We start from the raw sequence: 21,154 nt of genomic DNA, 5'->3' as shown, positions 1-21,154 counted from the left end.
CAACTAATGTTTATATGTGACTAGCATCTCAATTCTCTTTTAAATCATCTATCCCCTTATATCTGAATGAAGAATTTACCTCCATAACTATATTTTCATGACTCTTAGAATATTGAAAAGCTATTTAAAGTATTTATATATGGTTGCATATGAAATTTTCTTTAATGGTTTTCCTTTAAAGTGTTTTTAATAGAGTAATGTTAATATTTTAAAATCTGATCAGAGATGCCAAAAATCCTTTTAAGAATGTAAACGATTGAACTTGTCAGAATTAAATCATAAACATAGTTTCAAATGTTTGTTAATGTTTTTGAGCTCACTCCAGTAAGGAGAGCAGTTGGATTATAGCACAACACAGCATTTTAGAACATCTTCATATCATCATTATAAACATTATCATTGTTATATTATCAAATTCCTAACATTTATTGAGTCTTTACTATGGCACTAGGCACTACATACAGTATGTCATTTAATCCTTAACAAAACACATTATTAGGTTTATAATTATTATATCCATTTTGCAAGGGAGTTCCTCCTGAAAGTCACCGAACTAGTCACCATGATCATCCAACTAGTAGGAACCAGAGCCATGACTCCAGAGCTTTTGCCTGCTATGTAAGGTATAAGTGAGACTGCATACTTCATGAGGACCGGAGCTCTGCTTTGCTTCTCACTTTATGCCTGTGCATAGCATAATGCCTGGCACATAGTGGATGATTTATAATAAATTTATTATAAAATATTTGTTGGACAGATTTGCCTCTTATAGAACAACAACAATAACAGAAGCCCTCAACAGAGCTAGGCTTAGTCCTTGTAGCTTGGGTGAATGTATTCCAGGGATCTTACATTGGCACTCTAAATACATTTATTACAGAGAAACCATGTTAGGTGTGGCTGGAAGGTTTATGACTGAATTCTGAGAGTTACATGGGTCTTTGTACACTATGAATTCGACTGCCACTGGATAGCATGGCTTCTATGGGGAAATACCTTTTCAGACAATTTTCAAATGGACTTTGGGAATAAAGCCTATTGGTAGGTAGGTTGGAGGTTGTGGCCATATGAGGAATACGATGAACCTTCCCTTGGGATCTCAAAGTCACCATTATGAATATTGGTGATAGTTTTTAAGACCTCAACATATAAAAATTGAGAAAAGTTGAGGTTCTTCAGTGATGGGGGGATGAAGGACTTTGAATGTCCTAGCTTCTCTCTTTCCTCCCTATATGCGTCTTGCAGCAGCTTCTGAAAACTGAGAAGCCTGGGGACAATAATCCCTTCTCCAGACCAGTTTCTTCATTTTTCAAATGAAGAACTTTAGACTTAAAAAAGTTAGGTGATTTCCTGAAGTCACAGAGCTGTTTCAATCACACAGCTAATTTACAGTAGAGGACTAGATGTAATTTCCAGCATTTAGTGCTTTCCAGCGCTACTAAAAATGCTTTCAGGCACTCTTTAAATTGAATAATTAAACCTTTACATAACAACTTCAGTGTTATGTTTTACCATATATTAAGTCTTTGAAAATAAAATCCTTTGTGCAGTACCTAGATAAGAACTAATATAAGCATATTATTCACAGTTTGAATAACTTTTTACATGTTATTTGATTCATACAGCCGTGTGGGTTGGAAGGGCATATGTTATCACTGTTCCTATTTTAAGGATTAAGACTTAGAAAGAATAATGTCACACAGCTAACAAGTTGAGGAACCAAAATTCAAAACTAGATTTTCTCAGCATAAGATTTGGAGTTGGACTCACTTAAGTGAGATGTGCAGTCAGCCTGGAAGCAAGTTGGAACAAAGCAAGCTTCTTGGTTGTGTGGTGGTCAGGTGGAGTGGGTGAGCCTCTTGGGGGGAAAGGAGGAGGTTTGGGAAAAGGCCTATCACTGAACTCTATAGTGAGGGAATAAACAGTAGGTAAAGTAAGGGAGTAGATTTTGGGATATGGCTGCAGTGAGTATACAGTGCATGAATTTTACTGAGACGTCATGGTAGAAAGGAGCTTTTCCTCAGACCTAGGTTTGAGTTTCTTTTTCACTACTAACTAGCTGTGTGACCTTAGGCAAGTCAGTTGATCTTGACAGTGGACTCATCTGTAAAGTGAGGATAATATTAACTTTGTGAACTGTGCTCTGACTGCTCAAAAGTCTTTTTTTTTTTTTTTTTTGGCTTCCTTCTGGTTTCTTTGTATTTCAGTATTTTTAGCAGCTACCTAGCTAAATCATGAAGTAGTTACATATGTTCCCATACTGAATGCATAAATACTAGAAATATCCAACTGAAAGCGCATCAGAATGACACCAGCTGCTGTGGATCAAAGAGAATTTTTATTACCTTTTTTTGTGTGTGTGTGACAGTCTTGATACCCAGTCCATCTCAAGTTTGGTTCTCGCTTTTTATTTTTATTGTTGTCTATGAAATAGTAGTTAGTGAATTGTTCCATCATTAATTAATTTTAGTTTTTATTTTTTCTAGTTGTATAGGTTTGGAGAGACAGTGTCTGTTGTTTTTTGGACAGACACTTGGAGACCAGAAAGCTTTTTTGACAAAGTGAAGAGGAACAGACAAAACGGCATGCACACATTATGCTTACTAGGTAAGGTCTGTGGAGTTTCTTTAGGGTGACAATGTGGAGTTGTCATATTGTTCTCATTTTGATTTTGTGTGAAGGTGAAACTGTTCTGTGGGATACAGGCTAGCTACTCTGCATGGCATGCTCTCCCCCGTACTCTGTGGAGAAATGAATTTTCTGTTCCAAATACGACATGGCTACTCCTACATACGTGCCATAGTTCGTGCTGCTGCCTACTTACGCCCTAATAGATCCTCGCCAGCATTCCATCTTTTACCCATTGGTCCAGTAAGACCCTGTTCTGGTCAATTTACAGCAATTCAGTAGACGTATTGAGCATTTATTCTTACCACGTTCCATCCTGTCTTCCTTATGGTGTCCTTTGAATACTGCAGTATTAATGCTATCAGAATCACAGAATTATAGATCTGAAAGAGACTCTTGACATCATCTTACTGAAGCCCTATTTTACAGATGAAATTGAGGCCCAGAGATATTGAATCATTTTCCCACTGTCACCCAGATTATTAGTTGCAGAATTCGTAGAATCCAAATAGCCTGTTATTCACAGCTCTTTTCACTGTATTATGCTGCCAAATTCTGTTTCCTACCTAGTGTGGAAGTGGCTGGGATCACTGTCTTTGTACACTAAGCTGGTGGTACTGATAGAGCTTCAGAAGGGATGGGCTGCGTTTGTCAGCAGAGGTACTGGAATTGTACTGATTCACATTTGCTGTCAGTTCCTATTCTACAGTGTGTATTGTAAAAATGCTATAACCAGAGCTTTAATCTGTGGCTAGTCAACAGAAAAGAAATAACTGGCATCTTTGATAACTTTGAAATGACACTTATACTTGGGATCAGAAGACAAAATCTGAGTGCTACTATATACTAGCTAGAGAATATTGTCAACAGTCCTTACCTTTGCCTTCATTTTTATCAAATAGGAATAATCTTTTCTTGCCTCATGGAAGTGTTTAGAGCAGTACTTCTCAATTTGTGGTGAAGGACCAAATTTTTGTTCTTTTATTTGTATGTGTGTGTGTGTGTGTGTAGATATGTGTGTATATACACACATACATAAAATAAATATATGTAAAAATACATATATTTATTTACTTTTAAGTTTCTAATCTTTTGTGTCAAAGTCAAATTACTGTAGGTGTTTGTAAACACTTATTCTTACTCCTGTAGTTTTTTTTTTTATCATTTATTGGGAACAGAATTCTCACATAGTGGCATCAGTCCTCGGATCATACATTGAATTGCACTGTTTTAGTGATACTGTGTGTGAAGTCACAGCAGAAGAATGTCTGCCACATAGCACAGAATCAGGGCAAAGAATGAACCCATGGTTTTGGCCTCTGTAGTAAGTACAGATATTCAGAACATTAGAAAAGACTTCTATTTGCCAAAGGCATTTAGGTTATTTGTATAATATAGACAGTTCTCTATTATTCAATGATATATAATTTGTACATTATCAGAACCTCAATCAATATGTCTCTTTTAAAAGAGAAGACTGTAGAAAAGTTTTACTAATGGTTAGCATTTCTTATAGGGTAGAAATCAGAAATTATCCAGCAGGGGTTAGCAAACTAGCACCCGTGGATCAAATCTAGCCTACTGCCTGTTTTATAAATAAAATTTAATTAGAACACAGCCATGCTACTTTATTTATGTATTATCTGTGGCTGCTTTCATGCTCCACTGGCAGTGATAAGTAATTTTGACAGAGACCTTGTGGCCCTCAGAACCTAAAATATTTACTACCTACGTCTTTACAGAACACGTTTACTGACTCCTGATCTAAAGTGAAATTCTGCCTAATCGGATGTGGTACACCCTGTATCCCCCAGTGATTCTCTTTCCCATTACCTTGTATTATTTCTTTTAAGTCTTACCATCCATCTGAATTATTTTATTAACTTGTTGGTTTTCTTCCCTACTTCATAAGAGCAGGGACTTAAGTCTTGCTAGCTCATTCAGTTCCAGCTAGAATACATTCCTTTTACTCCATTAACATTGACATCTAATTAATTCTAGATCTAGATCAGGCCATGCATGCTTCTCTAACATTTTTTTGGCTTATGCCTATATCCCACAATTAACTGGTATAATAATGTTTTCTTATTTTAGTTTATTATCAGGGCAGTTTAGTAATTCATTATTAATTAGCTTTATAGTTTTGTGTTTAGATTTTCCATGTGGAAAGATACTAGTTTTCCTTTTTTTGTAGTTCCTACTGGCAGGCCAACTGTAACACACTTGTTAATTCATGTGGAATATGCCATTAGATATATCCATGTTATCTTAAACTTAGATCCAATTAAGGCCAGCAGTATGGTAGAAAGTCAAACTAGAAGGATGTGAGAAGGACAGCTGTTAAATGGACTTTTATTAAAGGCAGATGTAGAAGTATATGCAACTGAGGGATAAAAAATAAGGATTCATTGGAACTCAGGTACTAAAAAGCGTGTGTGTGTGTGTGTGTGTGTGTGTGTGTGTGTGTGTGTGTGTGTGTGTGTGTGTGTTTTATACAACAGAACTGAGGTTTTAAAACAGAACGGGGAGAAAAGTAGTCTTAAGAGGCAAGCTACCTGATAACATCTTCATGTATCATAAAAAATGGGGGAAAGGAGGAAAAATAGGATTTATCTTTTGGAAACTTTGGAAGGACAGAAAATCAGTTTACAGTATTTATTGAGTATTTACTCTATGCCCAATGTGGAGTTAGGTTCTTCTGGAACACTAAGGAAGTATTAGACATGGGTTCTGCCCTCAGGGTTTTGAAATCTAGTTGGAACTAATGTGCTGTGTACATGAAAGTTTATAGAACAGTTAAGTTCTATTGTATGGAGAGGCAGGAAGGACAGACCAGAACTTTGGCTCTTGAACTCTCTCTAAGAGCTGCCTCTTTTCTTGGCTTTCCTGGGAAAAGACAAACAAGGTTAAACAATATATCTTCCTTGCTCCATTAACAAAAACAGGAACAAGGTGTGAAGTATAAGATATCATGATTCCAAATTCTCAAACCATAGATCTCATCATTTAATCACCTGGAATTCTCATTATTCAAATTAGTACCTATTTATTGAATGCCTGCTATGGGCCATGCCCTGTAGGGATTATGTCATGGTATGAAACCATAGAGAATTTAAAATTTACTTGGAAGGATAAGACTGCTATATATAATGTAATTAGAGATTAATAAAATACAGCATTAATTGTATGGCTATTTCAGAGGACAAAGAGCATTTAAGAGGAAGTCAGTAAAGGCTTTCTGAAGGAGCTGGGACTTTTATTCTACTTAAAGGGTAGATAGTTTAAGATGGGCTGGTGGTAGTAGAGCCATGTGAACAAATTTATTCAGTAGAATTTATGGAGTATCTACTAGGTACTTTGCATTATGCTAGGTGCTGGTACTAAGATGAATAGGAGAAGCTTACATTCCAGCAAGTAGAAGTAGAAAGGAATAATTATGGCCTGTGTGAAGACAAGGGAAAAGTATCAAGATAGGTCTGGCTTGAGATTAGTTCACTAATGCAGTCTTATGTTCAATTAAAAAGCATTTGCCTGTAAAAATTCTTCCCAGCCCTCTTAATTTTTAAAATCAAATTCTGTAGAGCATATCAGTAAAAAAGTAAAACTATTGAAGATATTAAATTAAAAACTTAAGTATGACAACATTTCAGAAGCTCAAGGTGAATACATTAATAAATGTGTTTAATTTTTAAAAAATATTACAACGACTGTGTAAAGGAGCTCAAAGTCGACTTATATATCATTAATTGTATTGCAGGCCATGTTTCAGTAATAGATATACATTTTTTTCCTATATGTGCCAGACAACTGGAAATATTAAATAATTAATGATATTTCGAACCTGAAAAATATATTCACTGCTGGTTCCAAGAACATTTAGAAATACATGTAGGGATTATCTCTGGAGTATTTTCCAAGCAAATACTTAGTATCCTTTATGAGAAAAACTTTTATAATCACTTGGGAAAGCTGTAGAAGTCTATCAGAAAGACCACTAAGTTGCACTATATTTATTTTTGCAAAAACAAACTTTGACTGAACCATTTGTTTTCAGCATGTAGAACAGGAAGCAGCTGTCGCTCTTGCTGTTGTGTGCTGAGTTCCTGTGAGGATGTAGAGTGATTCTGCTTTTTTACCTTCTACTGAATTGTTTAGCTGAGCATCAGTGATTAAAAAGCGTAAAGGATCAAATCTTTGTGATGCTTGCGTTGTCAGGCTTTATTAGAGCAAAGACTACGTGGGTTTTGGCCGCTGTGGTAGCCCTGTACCTGGCTACCAGTCAGTGCTCAGGAAATCCCAATTAAAGTATGAATACTTGGTATTAAAGTATTCATAAGTTATTAGGCATGTCTTACCATTCACAAGAAAGCAAAAGTCTCTTTTCAAAATGTGGTAAGAATTTTCTTTTATGTATGTTACATGCATTGAAGCTTATATTCTAGTGCCTGAAAAATAGGTAAGAAGAGGAACATAACAAGACTTTTCAGTTGGTTCTATGCAGTTACCACCTAATAGAAATGAACACAAAAATGTTGATTAGCTGTTTGGTAGTGTATATGCCAATATTTATCTAACTCTTTCCTGTGTCTTCTTTTCCAAGAGGAAATTCGATCCTTTCAGGATGATCTCAGGGCCAACTTCATGTTTGTTTTCTAACTAATGACGTTTACACAACCACAAGCTTCCCTTCTTCCTCATATTTCCTTTAAAAAGTGGCCAGATACAAGTGTGAGGACCGGTTGTCATAGACTCAATCAAATTAGCATTTTGGAGACTTGAGAATAATGTCTACCACAAACTTAGGTGACTCAGTTGAAGTTTACACGTAGGATTTTGGATAAAGTAGTTAATTAAAAGAGAACTATTTTTTACTTCCTACAGACATCAAAGTAAAGGAGCAGTCTTTGGAAAATCTAATCAAGTAAGTTCTTATTCTGAGAATGCTTACATCTACTTTAATTCCGTGAACAATAAGTTCTACTTAAATAACATGAGTTCTAAAGATTGTTGAAAATCAGTTTTCAGTAATAGTGCAAAATTAAATACTTTCAATCTTATGAAATGATAAGCAGTGTGATAGATAGAGTGGAAATAGCAATAGATTTCTTGGGTCAGTACTGAGAGCAGTGGTTGGCACCCGATAGGCACTCAGTAAATATTTGTGGAATGAGTTAATTGGGAGTCAGAAGACACAGGTTTGAGTCTTGAGTTGGCCTCTGGGCAAGTTATGTGCTCTTGGGCAAGTTACTTCCATTTCTGAGCTGTATTTTCTTCATTTGTATAATGCGAGTACTAACCCCTTTTGCCTATAGATGCAGTGTCCCATACAGTAGCTGCTACCCACATGTAACTAATGGGCACTTTAAATATGTATGGCTAATGTAACTGAGGAACTGAATTTATAATTAAATTTTAATTAAGTTAAAACATACTCAACTTAGTTAATAGAAAACATTTAAGTATATTTAGAACAATTCAGTATGTAAATCTACTTTTACAACCATGAATTTTATGAAATCTAAATACAGACCAAGTATTTCCAATGAAAATTTAACATTTGAATTAAGATGTGCTAATATATAAAATACATTCCAGATTTCAAAAACTTAGTACAAAAACAATCTTTAATAATTTTTATAGGAATAAATGTTGAAATATAACATTCTGGATCTATTGGGTTAAATAAACATACTAAAGTTAATTTTTTCTTTTTTTTTACTTTTATTAATGTAGAGACTATAGAAAATTTAAAATTCTGTTTACTGCTTGCTTTATATTCCTCTTGGAGAGTGCTGACTTATAGAATTGTTCTGAGAGTCAGTTAAATAATCTATATGAACTGTTTTGTAAACTGCAAAAGCAGTGTTTTTATTTTGATCATTGGGCAAATGTGGTAGGCTTTTGAGGCATATGGAAGTAAACATCTTATCCTCTAAGATTTTGAGATATTTATCTCTTTAGTTTACTTTTTTTAGAGGAAGATGTGAAAAGAGGGATATGTGGTTTAAACATGGTAATAAAAATGAACACTATAGAACCTGATTAAACTAAGGTATAGAACAAATTGCCACTTATTTTGAATTATTTTTGCCTGAAGTATCACTTTGAATAAAAGTAACTTTGATTTAAACATTATCTTTTAAGTTGTTGGACTTTTATTTCTGCCAGCATTTCAGTGAGATGAGAGGGCATTTGAAGTAGAACAATGAAAAAAGCATAAGAAACTTAAGAAAAATGATCACTGTATCCGTGCTTTAATGTATACTTAAAGTGGGTAACAAGTGACCGCTTCAAACATAATGTAGACTATGGTAATTGAGTATACCTGGGGGAGTAACTGTGTTAAAAATGTATTATATAATTTCATGGCTAAGAACAGTGGCATCTAGTTTTACACTTAACAGGGGAAGAAAGATCTATGAACCTCCTCATTATATGAGTGTAAACCAAGCAGCCCAGCAACTTCTGGAGATTGTTCAGAATCAGCGAATACGAGGAGAAGAACCAGGTACTGAAGAACCTTAAAAGGACTCTCGTATTCCCCTACTGTTACACCGAGATGTGTATGTAACGTCTGACACACACACACATATATATACCAACACCACTGAAGTGAGAGTCAGTGTGTTTGCATTGCATTTTTCCATGTCACTTTTTTTCAACATTACCTTAAATCTCATAAGCTGAATGTTCTACTGAAAGAAAAATAATGGAGTTCCTTCTAGTAAAATTAATATCATTCTAGAAAGTAAGGATTTTTTACAAATTAACTATAAATCAGCTTTTATGTAAATATGTTAACATATAAATATTTTGGTAAAATACAGAACTTCCATTTTAGCCCAAGTCTATGGTAAACTCTGTCCTGTAAAAGTATACTTATTCTACTTTTTCTCATTTTCAACAATGAGACCAGGTATAGTTTTCTTCAGGATAAAGACAAGAGAATTTATCCTTATATTCCTAATATCTAGACATAGTATTAATAGATGTGGTATATCATAAAATTTTCACTGTCAGTAGGTTTTTATTGAGACGTTCTTAAATGAATCTGTCATTATATTCTGTTGTAAGGTGCTGACTGGCTTTGAGCACCTATTTCTTGATAGAAAAGATACATGAAGAGATTCTTGAATAAAATTGGCCTCAGTAGGCCTTGTTAAAGTCATGAAACAAATAATCTGCAAGGGTGCTCTATATCCATACCTATGCACAGAGTTCCTTACATGCCTGCTTGTCCTTGTAGAAATCATTTGCCCCATTTTGATCATTTTTCAATCAGGACAGCTTTCCCAACTAAATAAAACCACAAGAGCGTCAGCCCTTCAGCTGTCAGGCCAGAGTGAATAATACTAAAGTTCACTAATGTTGGTTATTTTGAACTTAAAAGCATAAGGGGGCTTCCCTGGTGGCACAGTTGTTGAGAGTCTGCCTGCCGATGCAGGGGACACGGGTTTGTGCCCCGGTCCGGGAAGATCCCACATGCCGAGGAGCGGCTGGGCCCGTGATCCATGGCCGCTGAGCCTGTGCGTCCATCCGGAGCCTGTGCTCCACAACAGGAGCGGCCACAACAGTGCGAGGCCCGCGTACCGCAAAAAAAAAAAAAGCATAAGGAATGTCATAATGCCTATTATTTGTTAAGGGCTATGTAGTTTACTAAGTACTTTCATATCTATTATCTTAGTCCTTAAACCACCATTTATGACAGATAGTATTCCACTAAAAAAAAAGAAAAAAACTGAAGTTTGTCACGTAGTTAGGTGGCCAAGCACAGACTCAAATCTGTGTATTTAGCTTATAATCCCCTGGTTTTTCCAGTATATCTTGGCCAATGTGAATATATCTCAAACGTTTTATTTAAAATATAAGCATGTAATAAACATTGTTCACTCGGAACTTAAAGACAAACACTATGCAATAGAGTATGGATACAGGAATTATGCAAGTCCTAAAAATTTAAACTAAGGTAGGTCTTAGGAATTCTGAAAGGGTAAAGTTAGGCAGTACTACTTTACTTTATATGTCAGGTAGTGCAAATAATTTAGAAAAGCCTTAGATAAATCAGTAGATAATGAGTGCTACTGATCTATCTACTGATTATCAGTAGATAATCAGTCCATAATGAGTGACTAAGGAGATGTAATATATTTGGGTCTTCTTTAAATGTACTTTGGTACTAGTGTTAGTTTGAATGGATTCAGGATAATGCATTTGCTGAATTGAATGGTGGTATCTTTTTTTTTTTTTTTTAATAGCAGTCACCGAGGAGACACTCTGTGTTGGCTTAGCCAGGGTTGGAGCTGAAGACCAGAAAATTGCAGCAGGCACTTTGCAGCAAATGTGTACTGTGGACTTGGGAGGACCATTACATTCCTTGATTATCACAGGAGGCAGCTTGCATCCACTGGAGATGGAGATGCTAAGTCTGTTTTCCATCCCAGAAAAGAGCTCAGAATCCCAAAGCATTGATGGACTCTGAACATAGGCATTTTATTGTTAGATGTTAATTTCAGTTATATATGCACATACACATATTTGTATAACAAATCAAACAGGTCTTTTGGTTTACCTAGTATGTATAAAACGAGTGACCAAGAAGAAAGATGCTGACTCAACAGTGCTTGGTTTCCTTTGGCAATGAGTTTTTTCCCTATGATGTCATCAGTTTTTGCTGCTATTTTGGCAGTTTTTCAGGATGTACATACATGGAGCAGACCATGCTGGAAAACTTAGAGATAGACATCCATTGACAGAACCATTTAAAAGCAATTTTTGTTTATGAAATCAGTTGATACAAGGTGGAACTTTCTTCTTTCTTAAAAAGTCAGATGTCCTGACTGCAAGATAAGTTGTCCTGACAGCATTTGGTATTAATGCATATAAACAGAGGTGGGAAGAATAAGTCCCCACCCAACAGTCCTACTTACTTAAAGCTCAGCTGAGCACATGCCACAACATGACATCCTTTTGAATTGCCTTGTCTTGTTTAGCTGACGTCCTAATTATGTGCCTCATATTCTGCTGTATTTTGGAGGTTATGTAATTGTTGAATTATAAATGTTCAGCCAGCCATGTACAGTTGCTGTTTGGTTTTAAGTAGCATCTTTCACATCCAAGCTGACAAATGGAAAACTTGCTGACTACAAAATAAAATCTTTAAAAATTTACGTTTGAAAACAACAGTGGATTGGTCAAGATTTATCATATCTCTTAACAGTTAATATGCCTCTGTATGTATGCAAGTAGCCACATTCTTCTTCCTAGTTGTAAATCACACTCCATTTATTATGTTTCATGACTATGAAGTCTCATACTTTTGTCAGTTTATAACAGAAATAGCTTTGCTACATGTTAGTTTAGTTGGTCTAACTCTGAGTACCGTTGACCCTTGAACAACACAGGTTTGAACTGTGTAGGTCTGCATATACGCAGATTTTTTTTTGCTAAATACATACTGCAGTACTACACAATCCATGGTTGGTTGAATCCTCAGATGGTTGAATCCATGGATGTGGAACCAGGGATGTTTTCAACTGCATGGAGGGTCAGTATCCCTAACCCCAACATTGTTCAAGGTCAGTCAATTGTGTTTTCATGGCCTAATCAACTTATCTGAACTCTTTGTTCAGTAGATTCATAGGAAGTTGAGCAACTACTTCCCTACTTTCTGAAAGCATCAATTAAGAAGAGATTATTTTGAGTTGTTTCATTTCATTTGAGATAAAAGATATTTTAATATATGTGAAATATTCTGTTTTCACTATGTTGGATGAAAAAGAGGAGAGAAACACAGGCATTTAAGTACCAGTTCTGTATTGTTTTTTTCTAAGGTGTTAAATTAAACAATGAAGAATTATAAAGTGAAGGCCTTCTGGTTTTGGTAGTGGTGGAATAGCTTGTAATGTACAAACCCTCCCAATTATAAACTCTGGAAAAATATAATAAATAACTGTCTAAAGGCACTGGGGAGTGACCAGAAGCAGCCTGAGAACTATGCTTATATGACTTTTCCCTCAGGGCATTCACCAGTCTGTCTGGTGAGGAGGTGGCTAGAACTGAAGAGAAAGTTGCACTCTTAATGACTTGAGGTATTGGAGGAATTGGGGGCTGCTTGAGGAGCTGTAAATTGAAGGAGGAAATTCTAGAAATGAAGGTGGCACTGATGGAGGAGACTTCCAATCTGCATGTGATTTCCTCTTAAGTCTTTTGACTAACTCCTGCATTGTGCATGTGCAGGGAAGATTCTAGTGAACCAGGTGGAAAGCCGTAGCTGGAAGGCTGAAAAAGCTGAGCAGAGATTGTTGCTCTCAGTTGCAAGAGAAAACAGAGTTTGAATCCCAACAAGCTAGAAGGCTTGGTAAGTACCGTAGGCTTTCCCTCAAATCCCTAGAATGGTTGTGTATTATCAGAAAAGGCTGTGCCCAGCACTAAGGATTTGTGCTAAAACTAAAGACAAAATCTTTAACATAATGTAAAATCAAGCTTCCATAAAATCAAGGTGATTAGCCAATAATTTAACTGCCTGCTAGAACAAAGCTTATTACTTCCGGAGCATAACAAAATGAATCAATCTATCAGTAATGCCTAGAATACTATAAAATATTATGAGGCATGCAATGAAACAGGAAAATATGACTTATGGTCAAAAAGAGAAAAGCACACAGTAAAACGAGATCCCAACATAATCCAGATATTGGAATTCGCAGACAAGGATTTCAAAGCAGCTATTAGAACTATGTTTGAGGATGAAAAGAAAAAGTGGTTGTAATGAATTAATATAAATGGTACGCTCAGCAGAGAATTGGAAACAAACAAAAATCCCCGAACGGTTGGACTTAACAACAGAGTGCAGATGATAGATGAATAGAAATTATTGATATCTATCTGAGGAATAAAGAAAAAAGGTTAGAGGGAGGGAAAAAAAAGCACAGAACCTCAGTGCCATGTGGGGCAATATCAAGCAGTCCAACAAAGATGTAACTGGATCCCCAGAAGAAGAACAGAAAGGAAATAGGGTAGAAAAAGTACGAGTAGGTAAAGGCCAAAATTTACCCAAGTTTGGTGAAACTATGAATATACGGATCCAATAAATTTAGTGAACTCCAAGCAGAATAAATGTAGAGAAAACCACTCCTAACACATCATAGTTAAAACTGATGAAAACCAAAGATAAGAGAGAATCTTAAAAGCCACCAAAAGTGGTATTGGGCAACCCACCAGGGAATAACAAAAACTGACTACTTCTCATCAGAAATAGTGGAGGTCATAAGACAATGGAAAGACAAAATCTTTACACAAATTCAAAAGCAAAACAAAACTCTTTATCAATCCAGTGTTCTATATCCAGTAAAAATTTCCTTCAAAAATAAAGGCAAAATAAAGCAATCTTCATGAAAACAGAATTTGTCACTAGCAGACCTGCACTACGAGGAAAGCCGAGGGAGAATTTTTGGGCTGAAGGTAAATGACATCAGCTAGAAGGAAGGAAATAGTAAGTATGTAAGTATAAATGACTATCAGGTTTTCTTTGCTTCATGTTTTTAAAAGACAACTGACAACATAGCATTGTGGCATATATGTAGCTGTAAAATATATGCAAACAATAACACAAGTTGCAGGGGGTAAAGGGAATTATACAGTTGCATAATTATAATTATGCAGGTTGTTACATTTTATTTGAAGTAGTAGAATACTAACTGTAAGTAGACTGATAAGGTAAGGGTATGTATTATAATCCCTTGTCAACTACTATCAAAAAAATACACATGGAAGAAGTAAAAAAAAAAATTAAGGAATTAAAATTGAATACTGAAAGATACATGGTTAACCAAAAGAGAGCAGGAAAGGAGAAATAAAGGTCAAAAAACAGGACAAAGAGAAAACAAATAGTAGAATGGTAGAGTTAAATTCAAACAAACCAATAATTGCTTAAATGTAAATTAGGTAGTCTGATGAAAAGGACTAGATTTTTTTTTTTAAAGGCTCAACTAAATGTCTCTAAGCATTAAACTTGAAATATAAAGACAGGATGAAAGTAGAAGAATGGGGAAAAAATAGACCATACAAACAGTAAGCATAAGAAAACAAGGGGCTCTATTAACATAAAACAAAACGGACTTCAAAAGAAGGAGTATACTGGAGATGAAAGACTTTTCATAAAGAGGAAAGGGGCAGTTCATGAAGAAGACATATCCTAAATGTGTATGCATTGAATACCAGCTTGAAAATACATGAGGCAAAAATTGACAAAACTGAGGGACGATATAGACAAATCTACAAAGTTGGGGATTCTAACAATCTTCTCTCAGCAACTGATAGAAGTAAACAAAACCAGTAAAAATATTGATTGGACAGCACCAACAATTTGGGTCAAACTGATCACTACAGCTAACAGTGGTAGACTAGACATTATTTTCAAGCACATATGAAACATTCACCAAAGTAGACCATATGCTTGGCCATTGACCACAATGGAATTAAATTTTAAATTGCTGACAAAAAGATGTCTATAAAAGTCCCAAATATTTGGAGATAAAACAGTATTTACTTTGAATAAAAACAGAAACATAAAATGTGAAAATTTGTGGGATGCAGACCTTCGAAATTTATGCAGGTGCAGTGCTTAGAAATTTATTGCTTTAGAATAGAAAAGAAAGTTTTAAAATCAATAATGTTTTCATTTTAGAAAGCTAGAAAAAGAAAAGCGTATTAAGCACTAACTAGAAGGAAGCAAATACTGAACATAAGAGCAGAAATTGGTGAAATAGGAAATGGACAAACAGTAAAGAAAATTAAAGCCAATAGAATGTCAGAATTTTTAAAGGCTAACAGTAGTGAAAGCTACCAGGATATGGAGTAATTGAAAATCTCAGTATTGGTAGGAATATAAATCGGCACAACTACTTTGGAAAATAACTGGCAGTTTCTTATAAATTAAACATACACTTGCCCCCTGAACTAGCAAAACCAGTCCTACGTATTGACTCAAAAGAAATGAAGGGCTTCCCTGGTGGCACAGTGGTTGTGAGTCCGCCTGCCGATGCAGGGGATGCGGGTTCGTGCCCCGGTCCGAGAGGATCCCGCATGCCGCGGAGCGGCTGGGCCCATGGGCCACGGCCGCTGGGCCTGTGCGTCCTGAGCCTGTGCTCCGCAACGGGAGAGGACAAAACAGTGAGAGGCCCACGTACCGCAAAAAAAAAAAAAAAAAAGGAAAACATACTGACAAAAAATAGTCTGTGAATGTTTATAACTTTGTATATTTATTCATTTATAGCCCCAAACTGGAACCAAGCCATGTGTCCATTACAAGAGAATGCATTTAAAAATTGTGTGTTTTACGATGGAATATTACTTGGCCATAAAACAGAATGAGCTATTGACTCACACACAGACATGAGTGAATTTCAAAAACATGTTAGGTGAAAGAAACCAGACACAAAATTGTACTGTACACTTCCATCTATATGAAGTACAGCAACAGGCAAAACTAATTAAAAGAAAACAGTGGTTACTTATGGAGAGAGTGAAGAGTGACTGAAAGGGGACAGAAACGAACCAGGGTCATGAAAAGTTTCTGTATCTTGATGGGGTTTTCGTTGTATGGGTATAAACATTTACCAAAATTCACTCAGTTATATAGATTCAGGATCTGTGCATTTTTCTGTGTTAGGATTACCAGATAACACAGGGTATGCATTTAAATTGAATTTCAGATAAACAATGAATAATTTTTTTAAATACAAATATGTCCCATTCAATATTTGGGACACATTTATACTAAAAAAAAAAAAAAGATTATTTGTTTGAAATTGAAATTGAATTGAGTGCCTGTGTTTTTATTTGCTAAATCTGGTAACTCTAATCTGTATGTAATTTAACCTCAATTTTAATGAAATTGTAAAATGAAAAATGTACACTATTCATCAGCAGAAAAAGGATGAATGTTATTGGTTTTGGTCTACTATTGTGGAATCCCAGTGTTTTGGTCATTTCAGTTGAAACACCTAAACACTACAATCATTTGTTTAATAGTTGTTAGCCCTTTAATACTATTAATACTATTATTTTTAATGCTATTTTAAACAATCATACAGTGAAATCACTCTCATAATCCAGATACAGAATAGTTCTATCACCCAGAAAAACTCCCTCACCCTATCCCTTCATATTCACCCCTCTACCCACCTATAATCCCTTGTAACCATTGAGCTGATCTTTCTCTATATTTTTGTCTTTTTGAGCATGTCATATAAATGAAACCGGCTTCTTTCAAAACAAAATGCTTTTAAAATTCATCCAAGTTATTGCATGTATAAAAAGTTCATTCTTTTTTATTTTTTATTGCTAAGTAGTAGTCTCATGTATAGATACACTGTAGTTTATCCATTCACTATTTGAAGGAGATTTGGGTTTTTCCAATTTTTAGCAATTACATATAGAGTTGTTAAAATATTCACATACAGGCTTTTGTGTGTACGTTAAGTTTTTATTTCTCTAGAGAAGATAGGCAGGTGTGCAATTGCTGGGTCATATGGTAAATGTACATTTAAGTTTATAAGAAACTGCCAAAATGATTTCCAGAGTGGCTGTGTCATTTTGCATTGCTGCAAGCAGTGTAAGAGTGCCCATTGCTCTGTATTTTTGTCAGCACTTCATATTGGCAATATTTTTATTTTAGCTATTCTGTTAGGTGTGTTGTGGTATGTCATCTTAGTTTTAATTTGCATTTTCCTAATGGCTAATGATGTTGAACATCTTTTCATGTGCTTATTTACCATTTTATATCCTATTTAATGAAGCATCTGTTCATGCCTTCTGCCCACTTTTAATTTGAATTGTTTTCTTATGGTTAAGGTTTGAGTGTTCTTTCTTGCTTTAGGCTGCGTTGTGTCTTCGTTGCAGCACATGGGCTCTTCGTTGCATATGGGCCCTTCGTTGTGGCACATGGGCTCTCAAGTTGCAGCATGCGGGCTTTCTCTAGTTGCAGCATGGGCTCTAGGGCACGTGGACTCAGTAGTTGCGGTGTGCCGGCTTAGTTGCAGTATGTGGGATCCTAGTTCCCCGACTGGGGATAGAACCCAGGCCCCCTCCATTGGGAGTGTGGAGTCTTAGCCACTGGGCAACCAGAGAAGTCCCAAGTTTTCAGTACTTCATAAATTCTGGATACAAGTTCTTTGTCAGATTGTGATTTGCAAATATTTCCTCCCAGTCTCTGGCTTGTCCTTTCATTCCCTTAACCATGTCTTTGGCAAAGCAAAAGTTTTTCATTTTGATGAAATCCGGTTTATTACTTTTTTTTATATAGATCATGTTGCTGTTACCATGTATAAGAACCTATCACCAAATTCTAGGACATGTAGATTTTATCCTATGTTTTCTTCTAAAATTTTTACAGTTTTGTAGCTTACATTTAGATCTGTAATACATTTTGTTAATTTTTTTATGAAGTGTGAGTTTTAGATGAAGGTTCATCTTTTGTTTCTTTTTGTTTTAGTTTTGCATATAGATATTCAATTGCTCCAACACCATTTGTTTAAAAAGCCCATCTCTATTGAATTGTTTCTGCCCTGTTGTCAAAAATCAGTTGGCCATATTTGTTTTGACCATATTTGTGTGAATCTATTTCTGAATTCTTTGCTATTCTGTCAGTCTATGTCTCTTTCCCTTCTATAATACTACACTGTCTTGATTTCTTAGTTTTATGGTAAACCTTAAAAAACAGCTAGTGTAATTCCTCTAGTTTCTTTCTTTTTTCAAAATTGCATCTGTTTCAGTTCTTTTGCCTTTCTATATAAATGTTAGAATTAGCTTCTTGACATCTATATAAAGCTTGCGAATTTTGATTGTAATTATTTGATTATGTTGCGTTTCATGTGGATATTTTAGGTTTATCCTTTGAGGGTTTGCTCAGCTTCTTGAATCTGTAGGTTTATGTCACCAAATTCAGGAACTTACCAGCCATTATTTCTTCAAATATTTTTTCAGCAGTGTATGTATGCTTCATCACTGTATGCAGAGTCGTTTCTTTCTGGGCCTCTGAGAACAAAATGTTAAGACATTACTTATTGTCCCACAGGTCTCTGAGCTCTGATCTTTTTTTTTTTTTTTCCAAGCTATTTTCTCTGTTATTTAGTGTGGATAATTTTTATTGATATATTTTCTTTATTTATTTATTTTCATTTTTTTAAACATCTTTGTGGTGTTTAATTGCTTTACATTTTGTGTTAGTTTCTGCTGTATAATAAAGTGAATCAACTATACATATACATATATCCCCATATCCCCTCCCTCTTGCGTCTCCTTCCCACCCTCCCTATCCCACCCCTTTAGGTGGTCACAAAGGTCCGAGCTGATCTCCTTGTGCAATGCAGCTGCTTCCTGCTAGCTATCTGTTTTACATTTGGTAGTGTATATATATCCATGCCACTCTCTCACTTCGTCCCAGCTTACCCTTCCCCCTCCCCTTGTCCTCAAGTCCATTCTCTATGTCTGCATCTTTATTCCTGTCCTGCCCCTACGTTCTTCAGAAACTTTTTTTTGTTTGTTTTAGATTCCATATATATGTGTTAGCATATGGTATTTGTTTTTCTCTTTCTGACTTACTTCATTCTGTATGACAGAATCTAGGTCCATGCACCTCACTACAAATAACTCAATTTCATTTCTTTTTATGGCTAATATTCCATTGTATATATGTGCCACATCTTCTTTATCCATTCATCTGTCAATGGACACTTAGGTTGCTTCCATGTCCTGGCTATTGTAAATAGAGCTGCAATGAACATTGTGGTACATGACACTTTTTAAATTATGGTTTTCTCAGGGTATTTGCCCAGTAGTGGGATTGCTGGGTCATATGGTAGTTCTATTTTTAGTTTTTTAAGGAACGTCCATACTGTTCTCCATAGTGGCTGTATCAATTTACATTCCCACCAACAGTGCAAGAGGGTTCCCTTTTCTCCACACCCTCTCCAGCATGTGTTGTTTGTAGATTTTTTGATGATGGCCATGCTGACTGGTGTGAGATGATATCTCATTGTAGTTTTGATTTGCATTTCTCTAATGATTAGTGATGTGGAGCATCCTTTCATGTGTTTGTTGTCAATCTGTATGTCTTCTTTGGAGAAAGGTCTATTTAGGTCTTCTGCCCATTTTTGGATTGGGTTGTTTGTTTTTTTGATATTGAGCTGCATGAGCTGCTTGTATATTTTGGAGATTAATCCTTTGTCAGTTGCTTCTTTTGCAAATATTTTCTCCCATTCTGAGGGTTGTCTTTTTGTCCTTTTTATGATTTCCTTTGCTGTACAAAAGCTTTTAAGTTTCATTAGTTCCCATATGTTTTTGTTTTTATTTCCCTTCCTCTAGGAGATGGGTCAAAAAGGATCTTGCTGTGATTTATGTCATAGAGGGTTCTGCCTATGTTTTCCTCTAAGAGTTTTATAGCGTCTGGTCTTACATTTAGGTCTCTAATCCATTTTGAGTTTATTTTTGTGTATGGTGTTAGGGAGTGTTCTAATTTCATTCTTTTACATGTACCTGTCCAGTTTTCCCAGCACCACCTTTGAAGAGGCTGTCTTTTCTCCATTGTATATTCTTGCCTCCTTTATCAAAGATAAGGTGACCATATGTGTGGGTTTATCTCTGGGCTTTCTATCCTGTTCCATTGATCTATATTTCTGGTTTTGTGCCAGTACCATTCACTCACTCTTGCCTCTGTCTTCTCCATTCTGCTGTTGAGTTCATTTTGTACGTTTTTATTTTGGTTACTGTTCTAAAATTTCCATTTGGTTCTTTTTTATACCTTCAATTTTCTATTTTAACATTTGTTGCAAGGTAAGTGACTGTTCAAGCATTTTTGTAATAGCTGTTTAACGTCTTTGTTGTATAATTCCAACATTGATGTCGTTTCAGCCTTGGTATCTGTTGATTGTTTTTCATCTGGAAGTTGAAATTTTTGTGGCACTTTACCAAGTAATTTGGATTGTAGCTTGGACATTTTGAATATTATATCATGAGATTCTGGGTCTTGTTTAGATTCTATGGTGAATGGCATTCTTTTTGTTTTAGCAGGCAATGAACCTGATTAGATGCAGAATGCAGTCACCAGTCCACCTTCTATGGACTGTGGTTCCAGTGTCAGTTCAGTTTTCAAGAACTGCAGTTCTTGTGATCTAAGATTTATGTGACCTGGTCTGGAACCTATGCAATCTGGGACCTAGTCAGTTGGATAGTTTAGTTCTAAAGTTCTTTTTGTATGCTAAATAGGATCAGATCCAAGCATTAGTGACTTGAGAGTGAACTTTGGGGTTCATAATCAACTTTACAACGTTGCTTTCCTCCCTCTCTATGATCTCCTCACTACTTCCTGGTTCCCTAGGCTCCCTTTCTTTAGTCCTCTGGCCAGAAACTTGGAGTTCTGTTTACTCTGTTGCTCTGTGTCTCATACCTTCATGATTGGGCCTACATCCTGACCTATATGGAGTGGGGATAGAGGAAAAAAGCAAGAGAGGTTTTCGCTACCCTCTTG

The 21,154-nt window shown here is 35.7% G+C and overlaps 1 protein-coding gene across 3 annotated transcripts in view; it reads left to right on the top strand.

Annotated features, from left to right (window-relative positions):
• Positions 1 to 12,460, top strand: part of DPH5 (diphthamide biosynthesis 5) — a 37,304-nt gene extending 24,844 nt beyond the window's left edge. For 2 of the 3 annotated variants that reach the window (XM_079922799.1, XM_079922798.1), the window contains exons 5-9: positions 2,487 to 2,607; positions 3,199 to 3,288; positions 7,510 to 7,549; positions 9,033 to 9,136; positions 10,884 to 12,460. In XM_079922799.1, coding sequence (XP_079778925.1) covers positions 2,487 to 2,607; positions 3,199 to 3,288; positions 7,510 to 7,549; positions 9,033 to 9,136; positions 10,884 to 11,107 — 579 coding nt within the window. In that variant the 3' untranslated portion in view covers positions 11,108 to 12,460. The remainder of the gene's footprint in view (positions 1 to 2,486; positions 2,608 to 3,198; positions 3,289 to 7,509; positions 7,550 to 9,032; positions 9,137 to 10,883) is intronic. The other variant, XM_079922800.1, reaches the window with a different exon arrangement.
• Positions 12,461 to 21,154: the final 8,694 nt, after the last annotated feature.

This window comes from Stenella coeruleoalba, assembly GCF_951394435.1.
Source record: "Stenella coeruleoalba genome assembly, chromosome: 1".
Lineage (NCBI taxonomy): Eukaryota > Metazoa > Chordata > Mammalia > Artiodactyla > Delphinidae > Stenella > Stenella coeruleoalba.
Note: the sequence above shows the minus strand (reverse complement) of the source record. Positions and strands in the feature narration are given on the sequence as shown.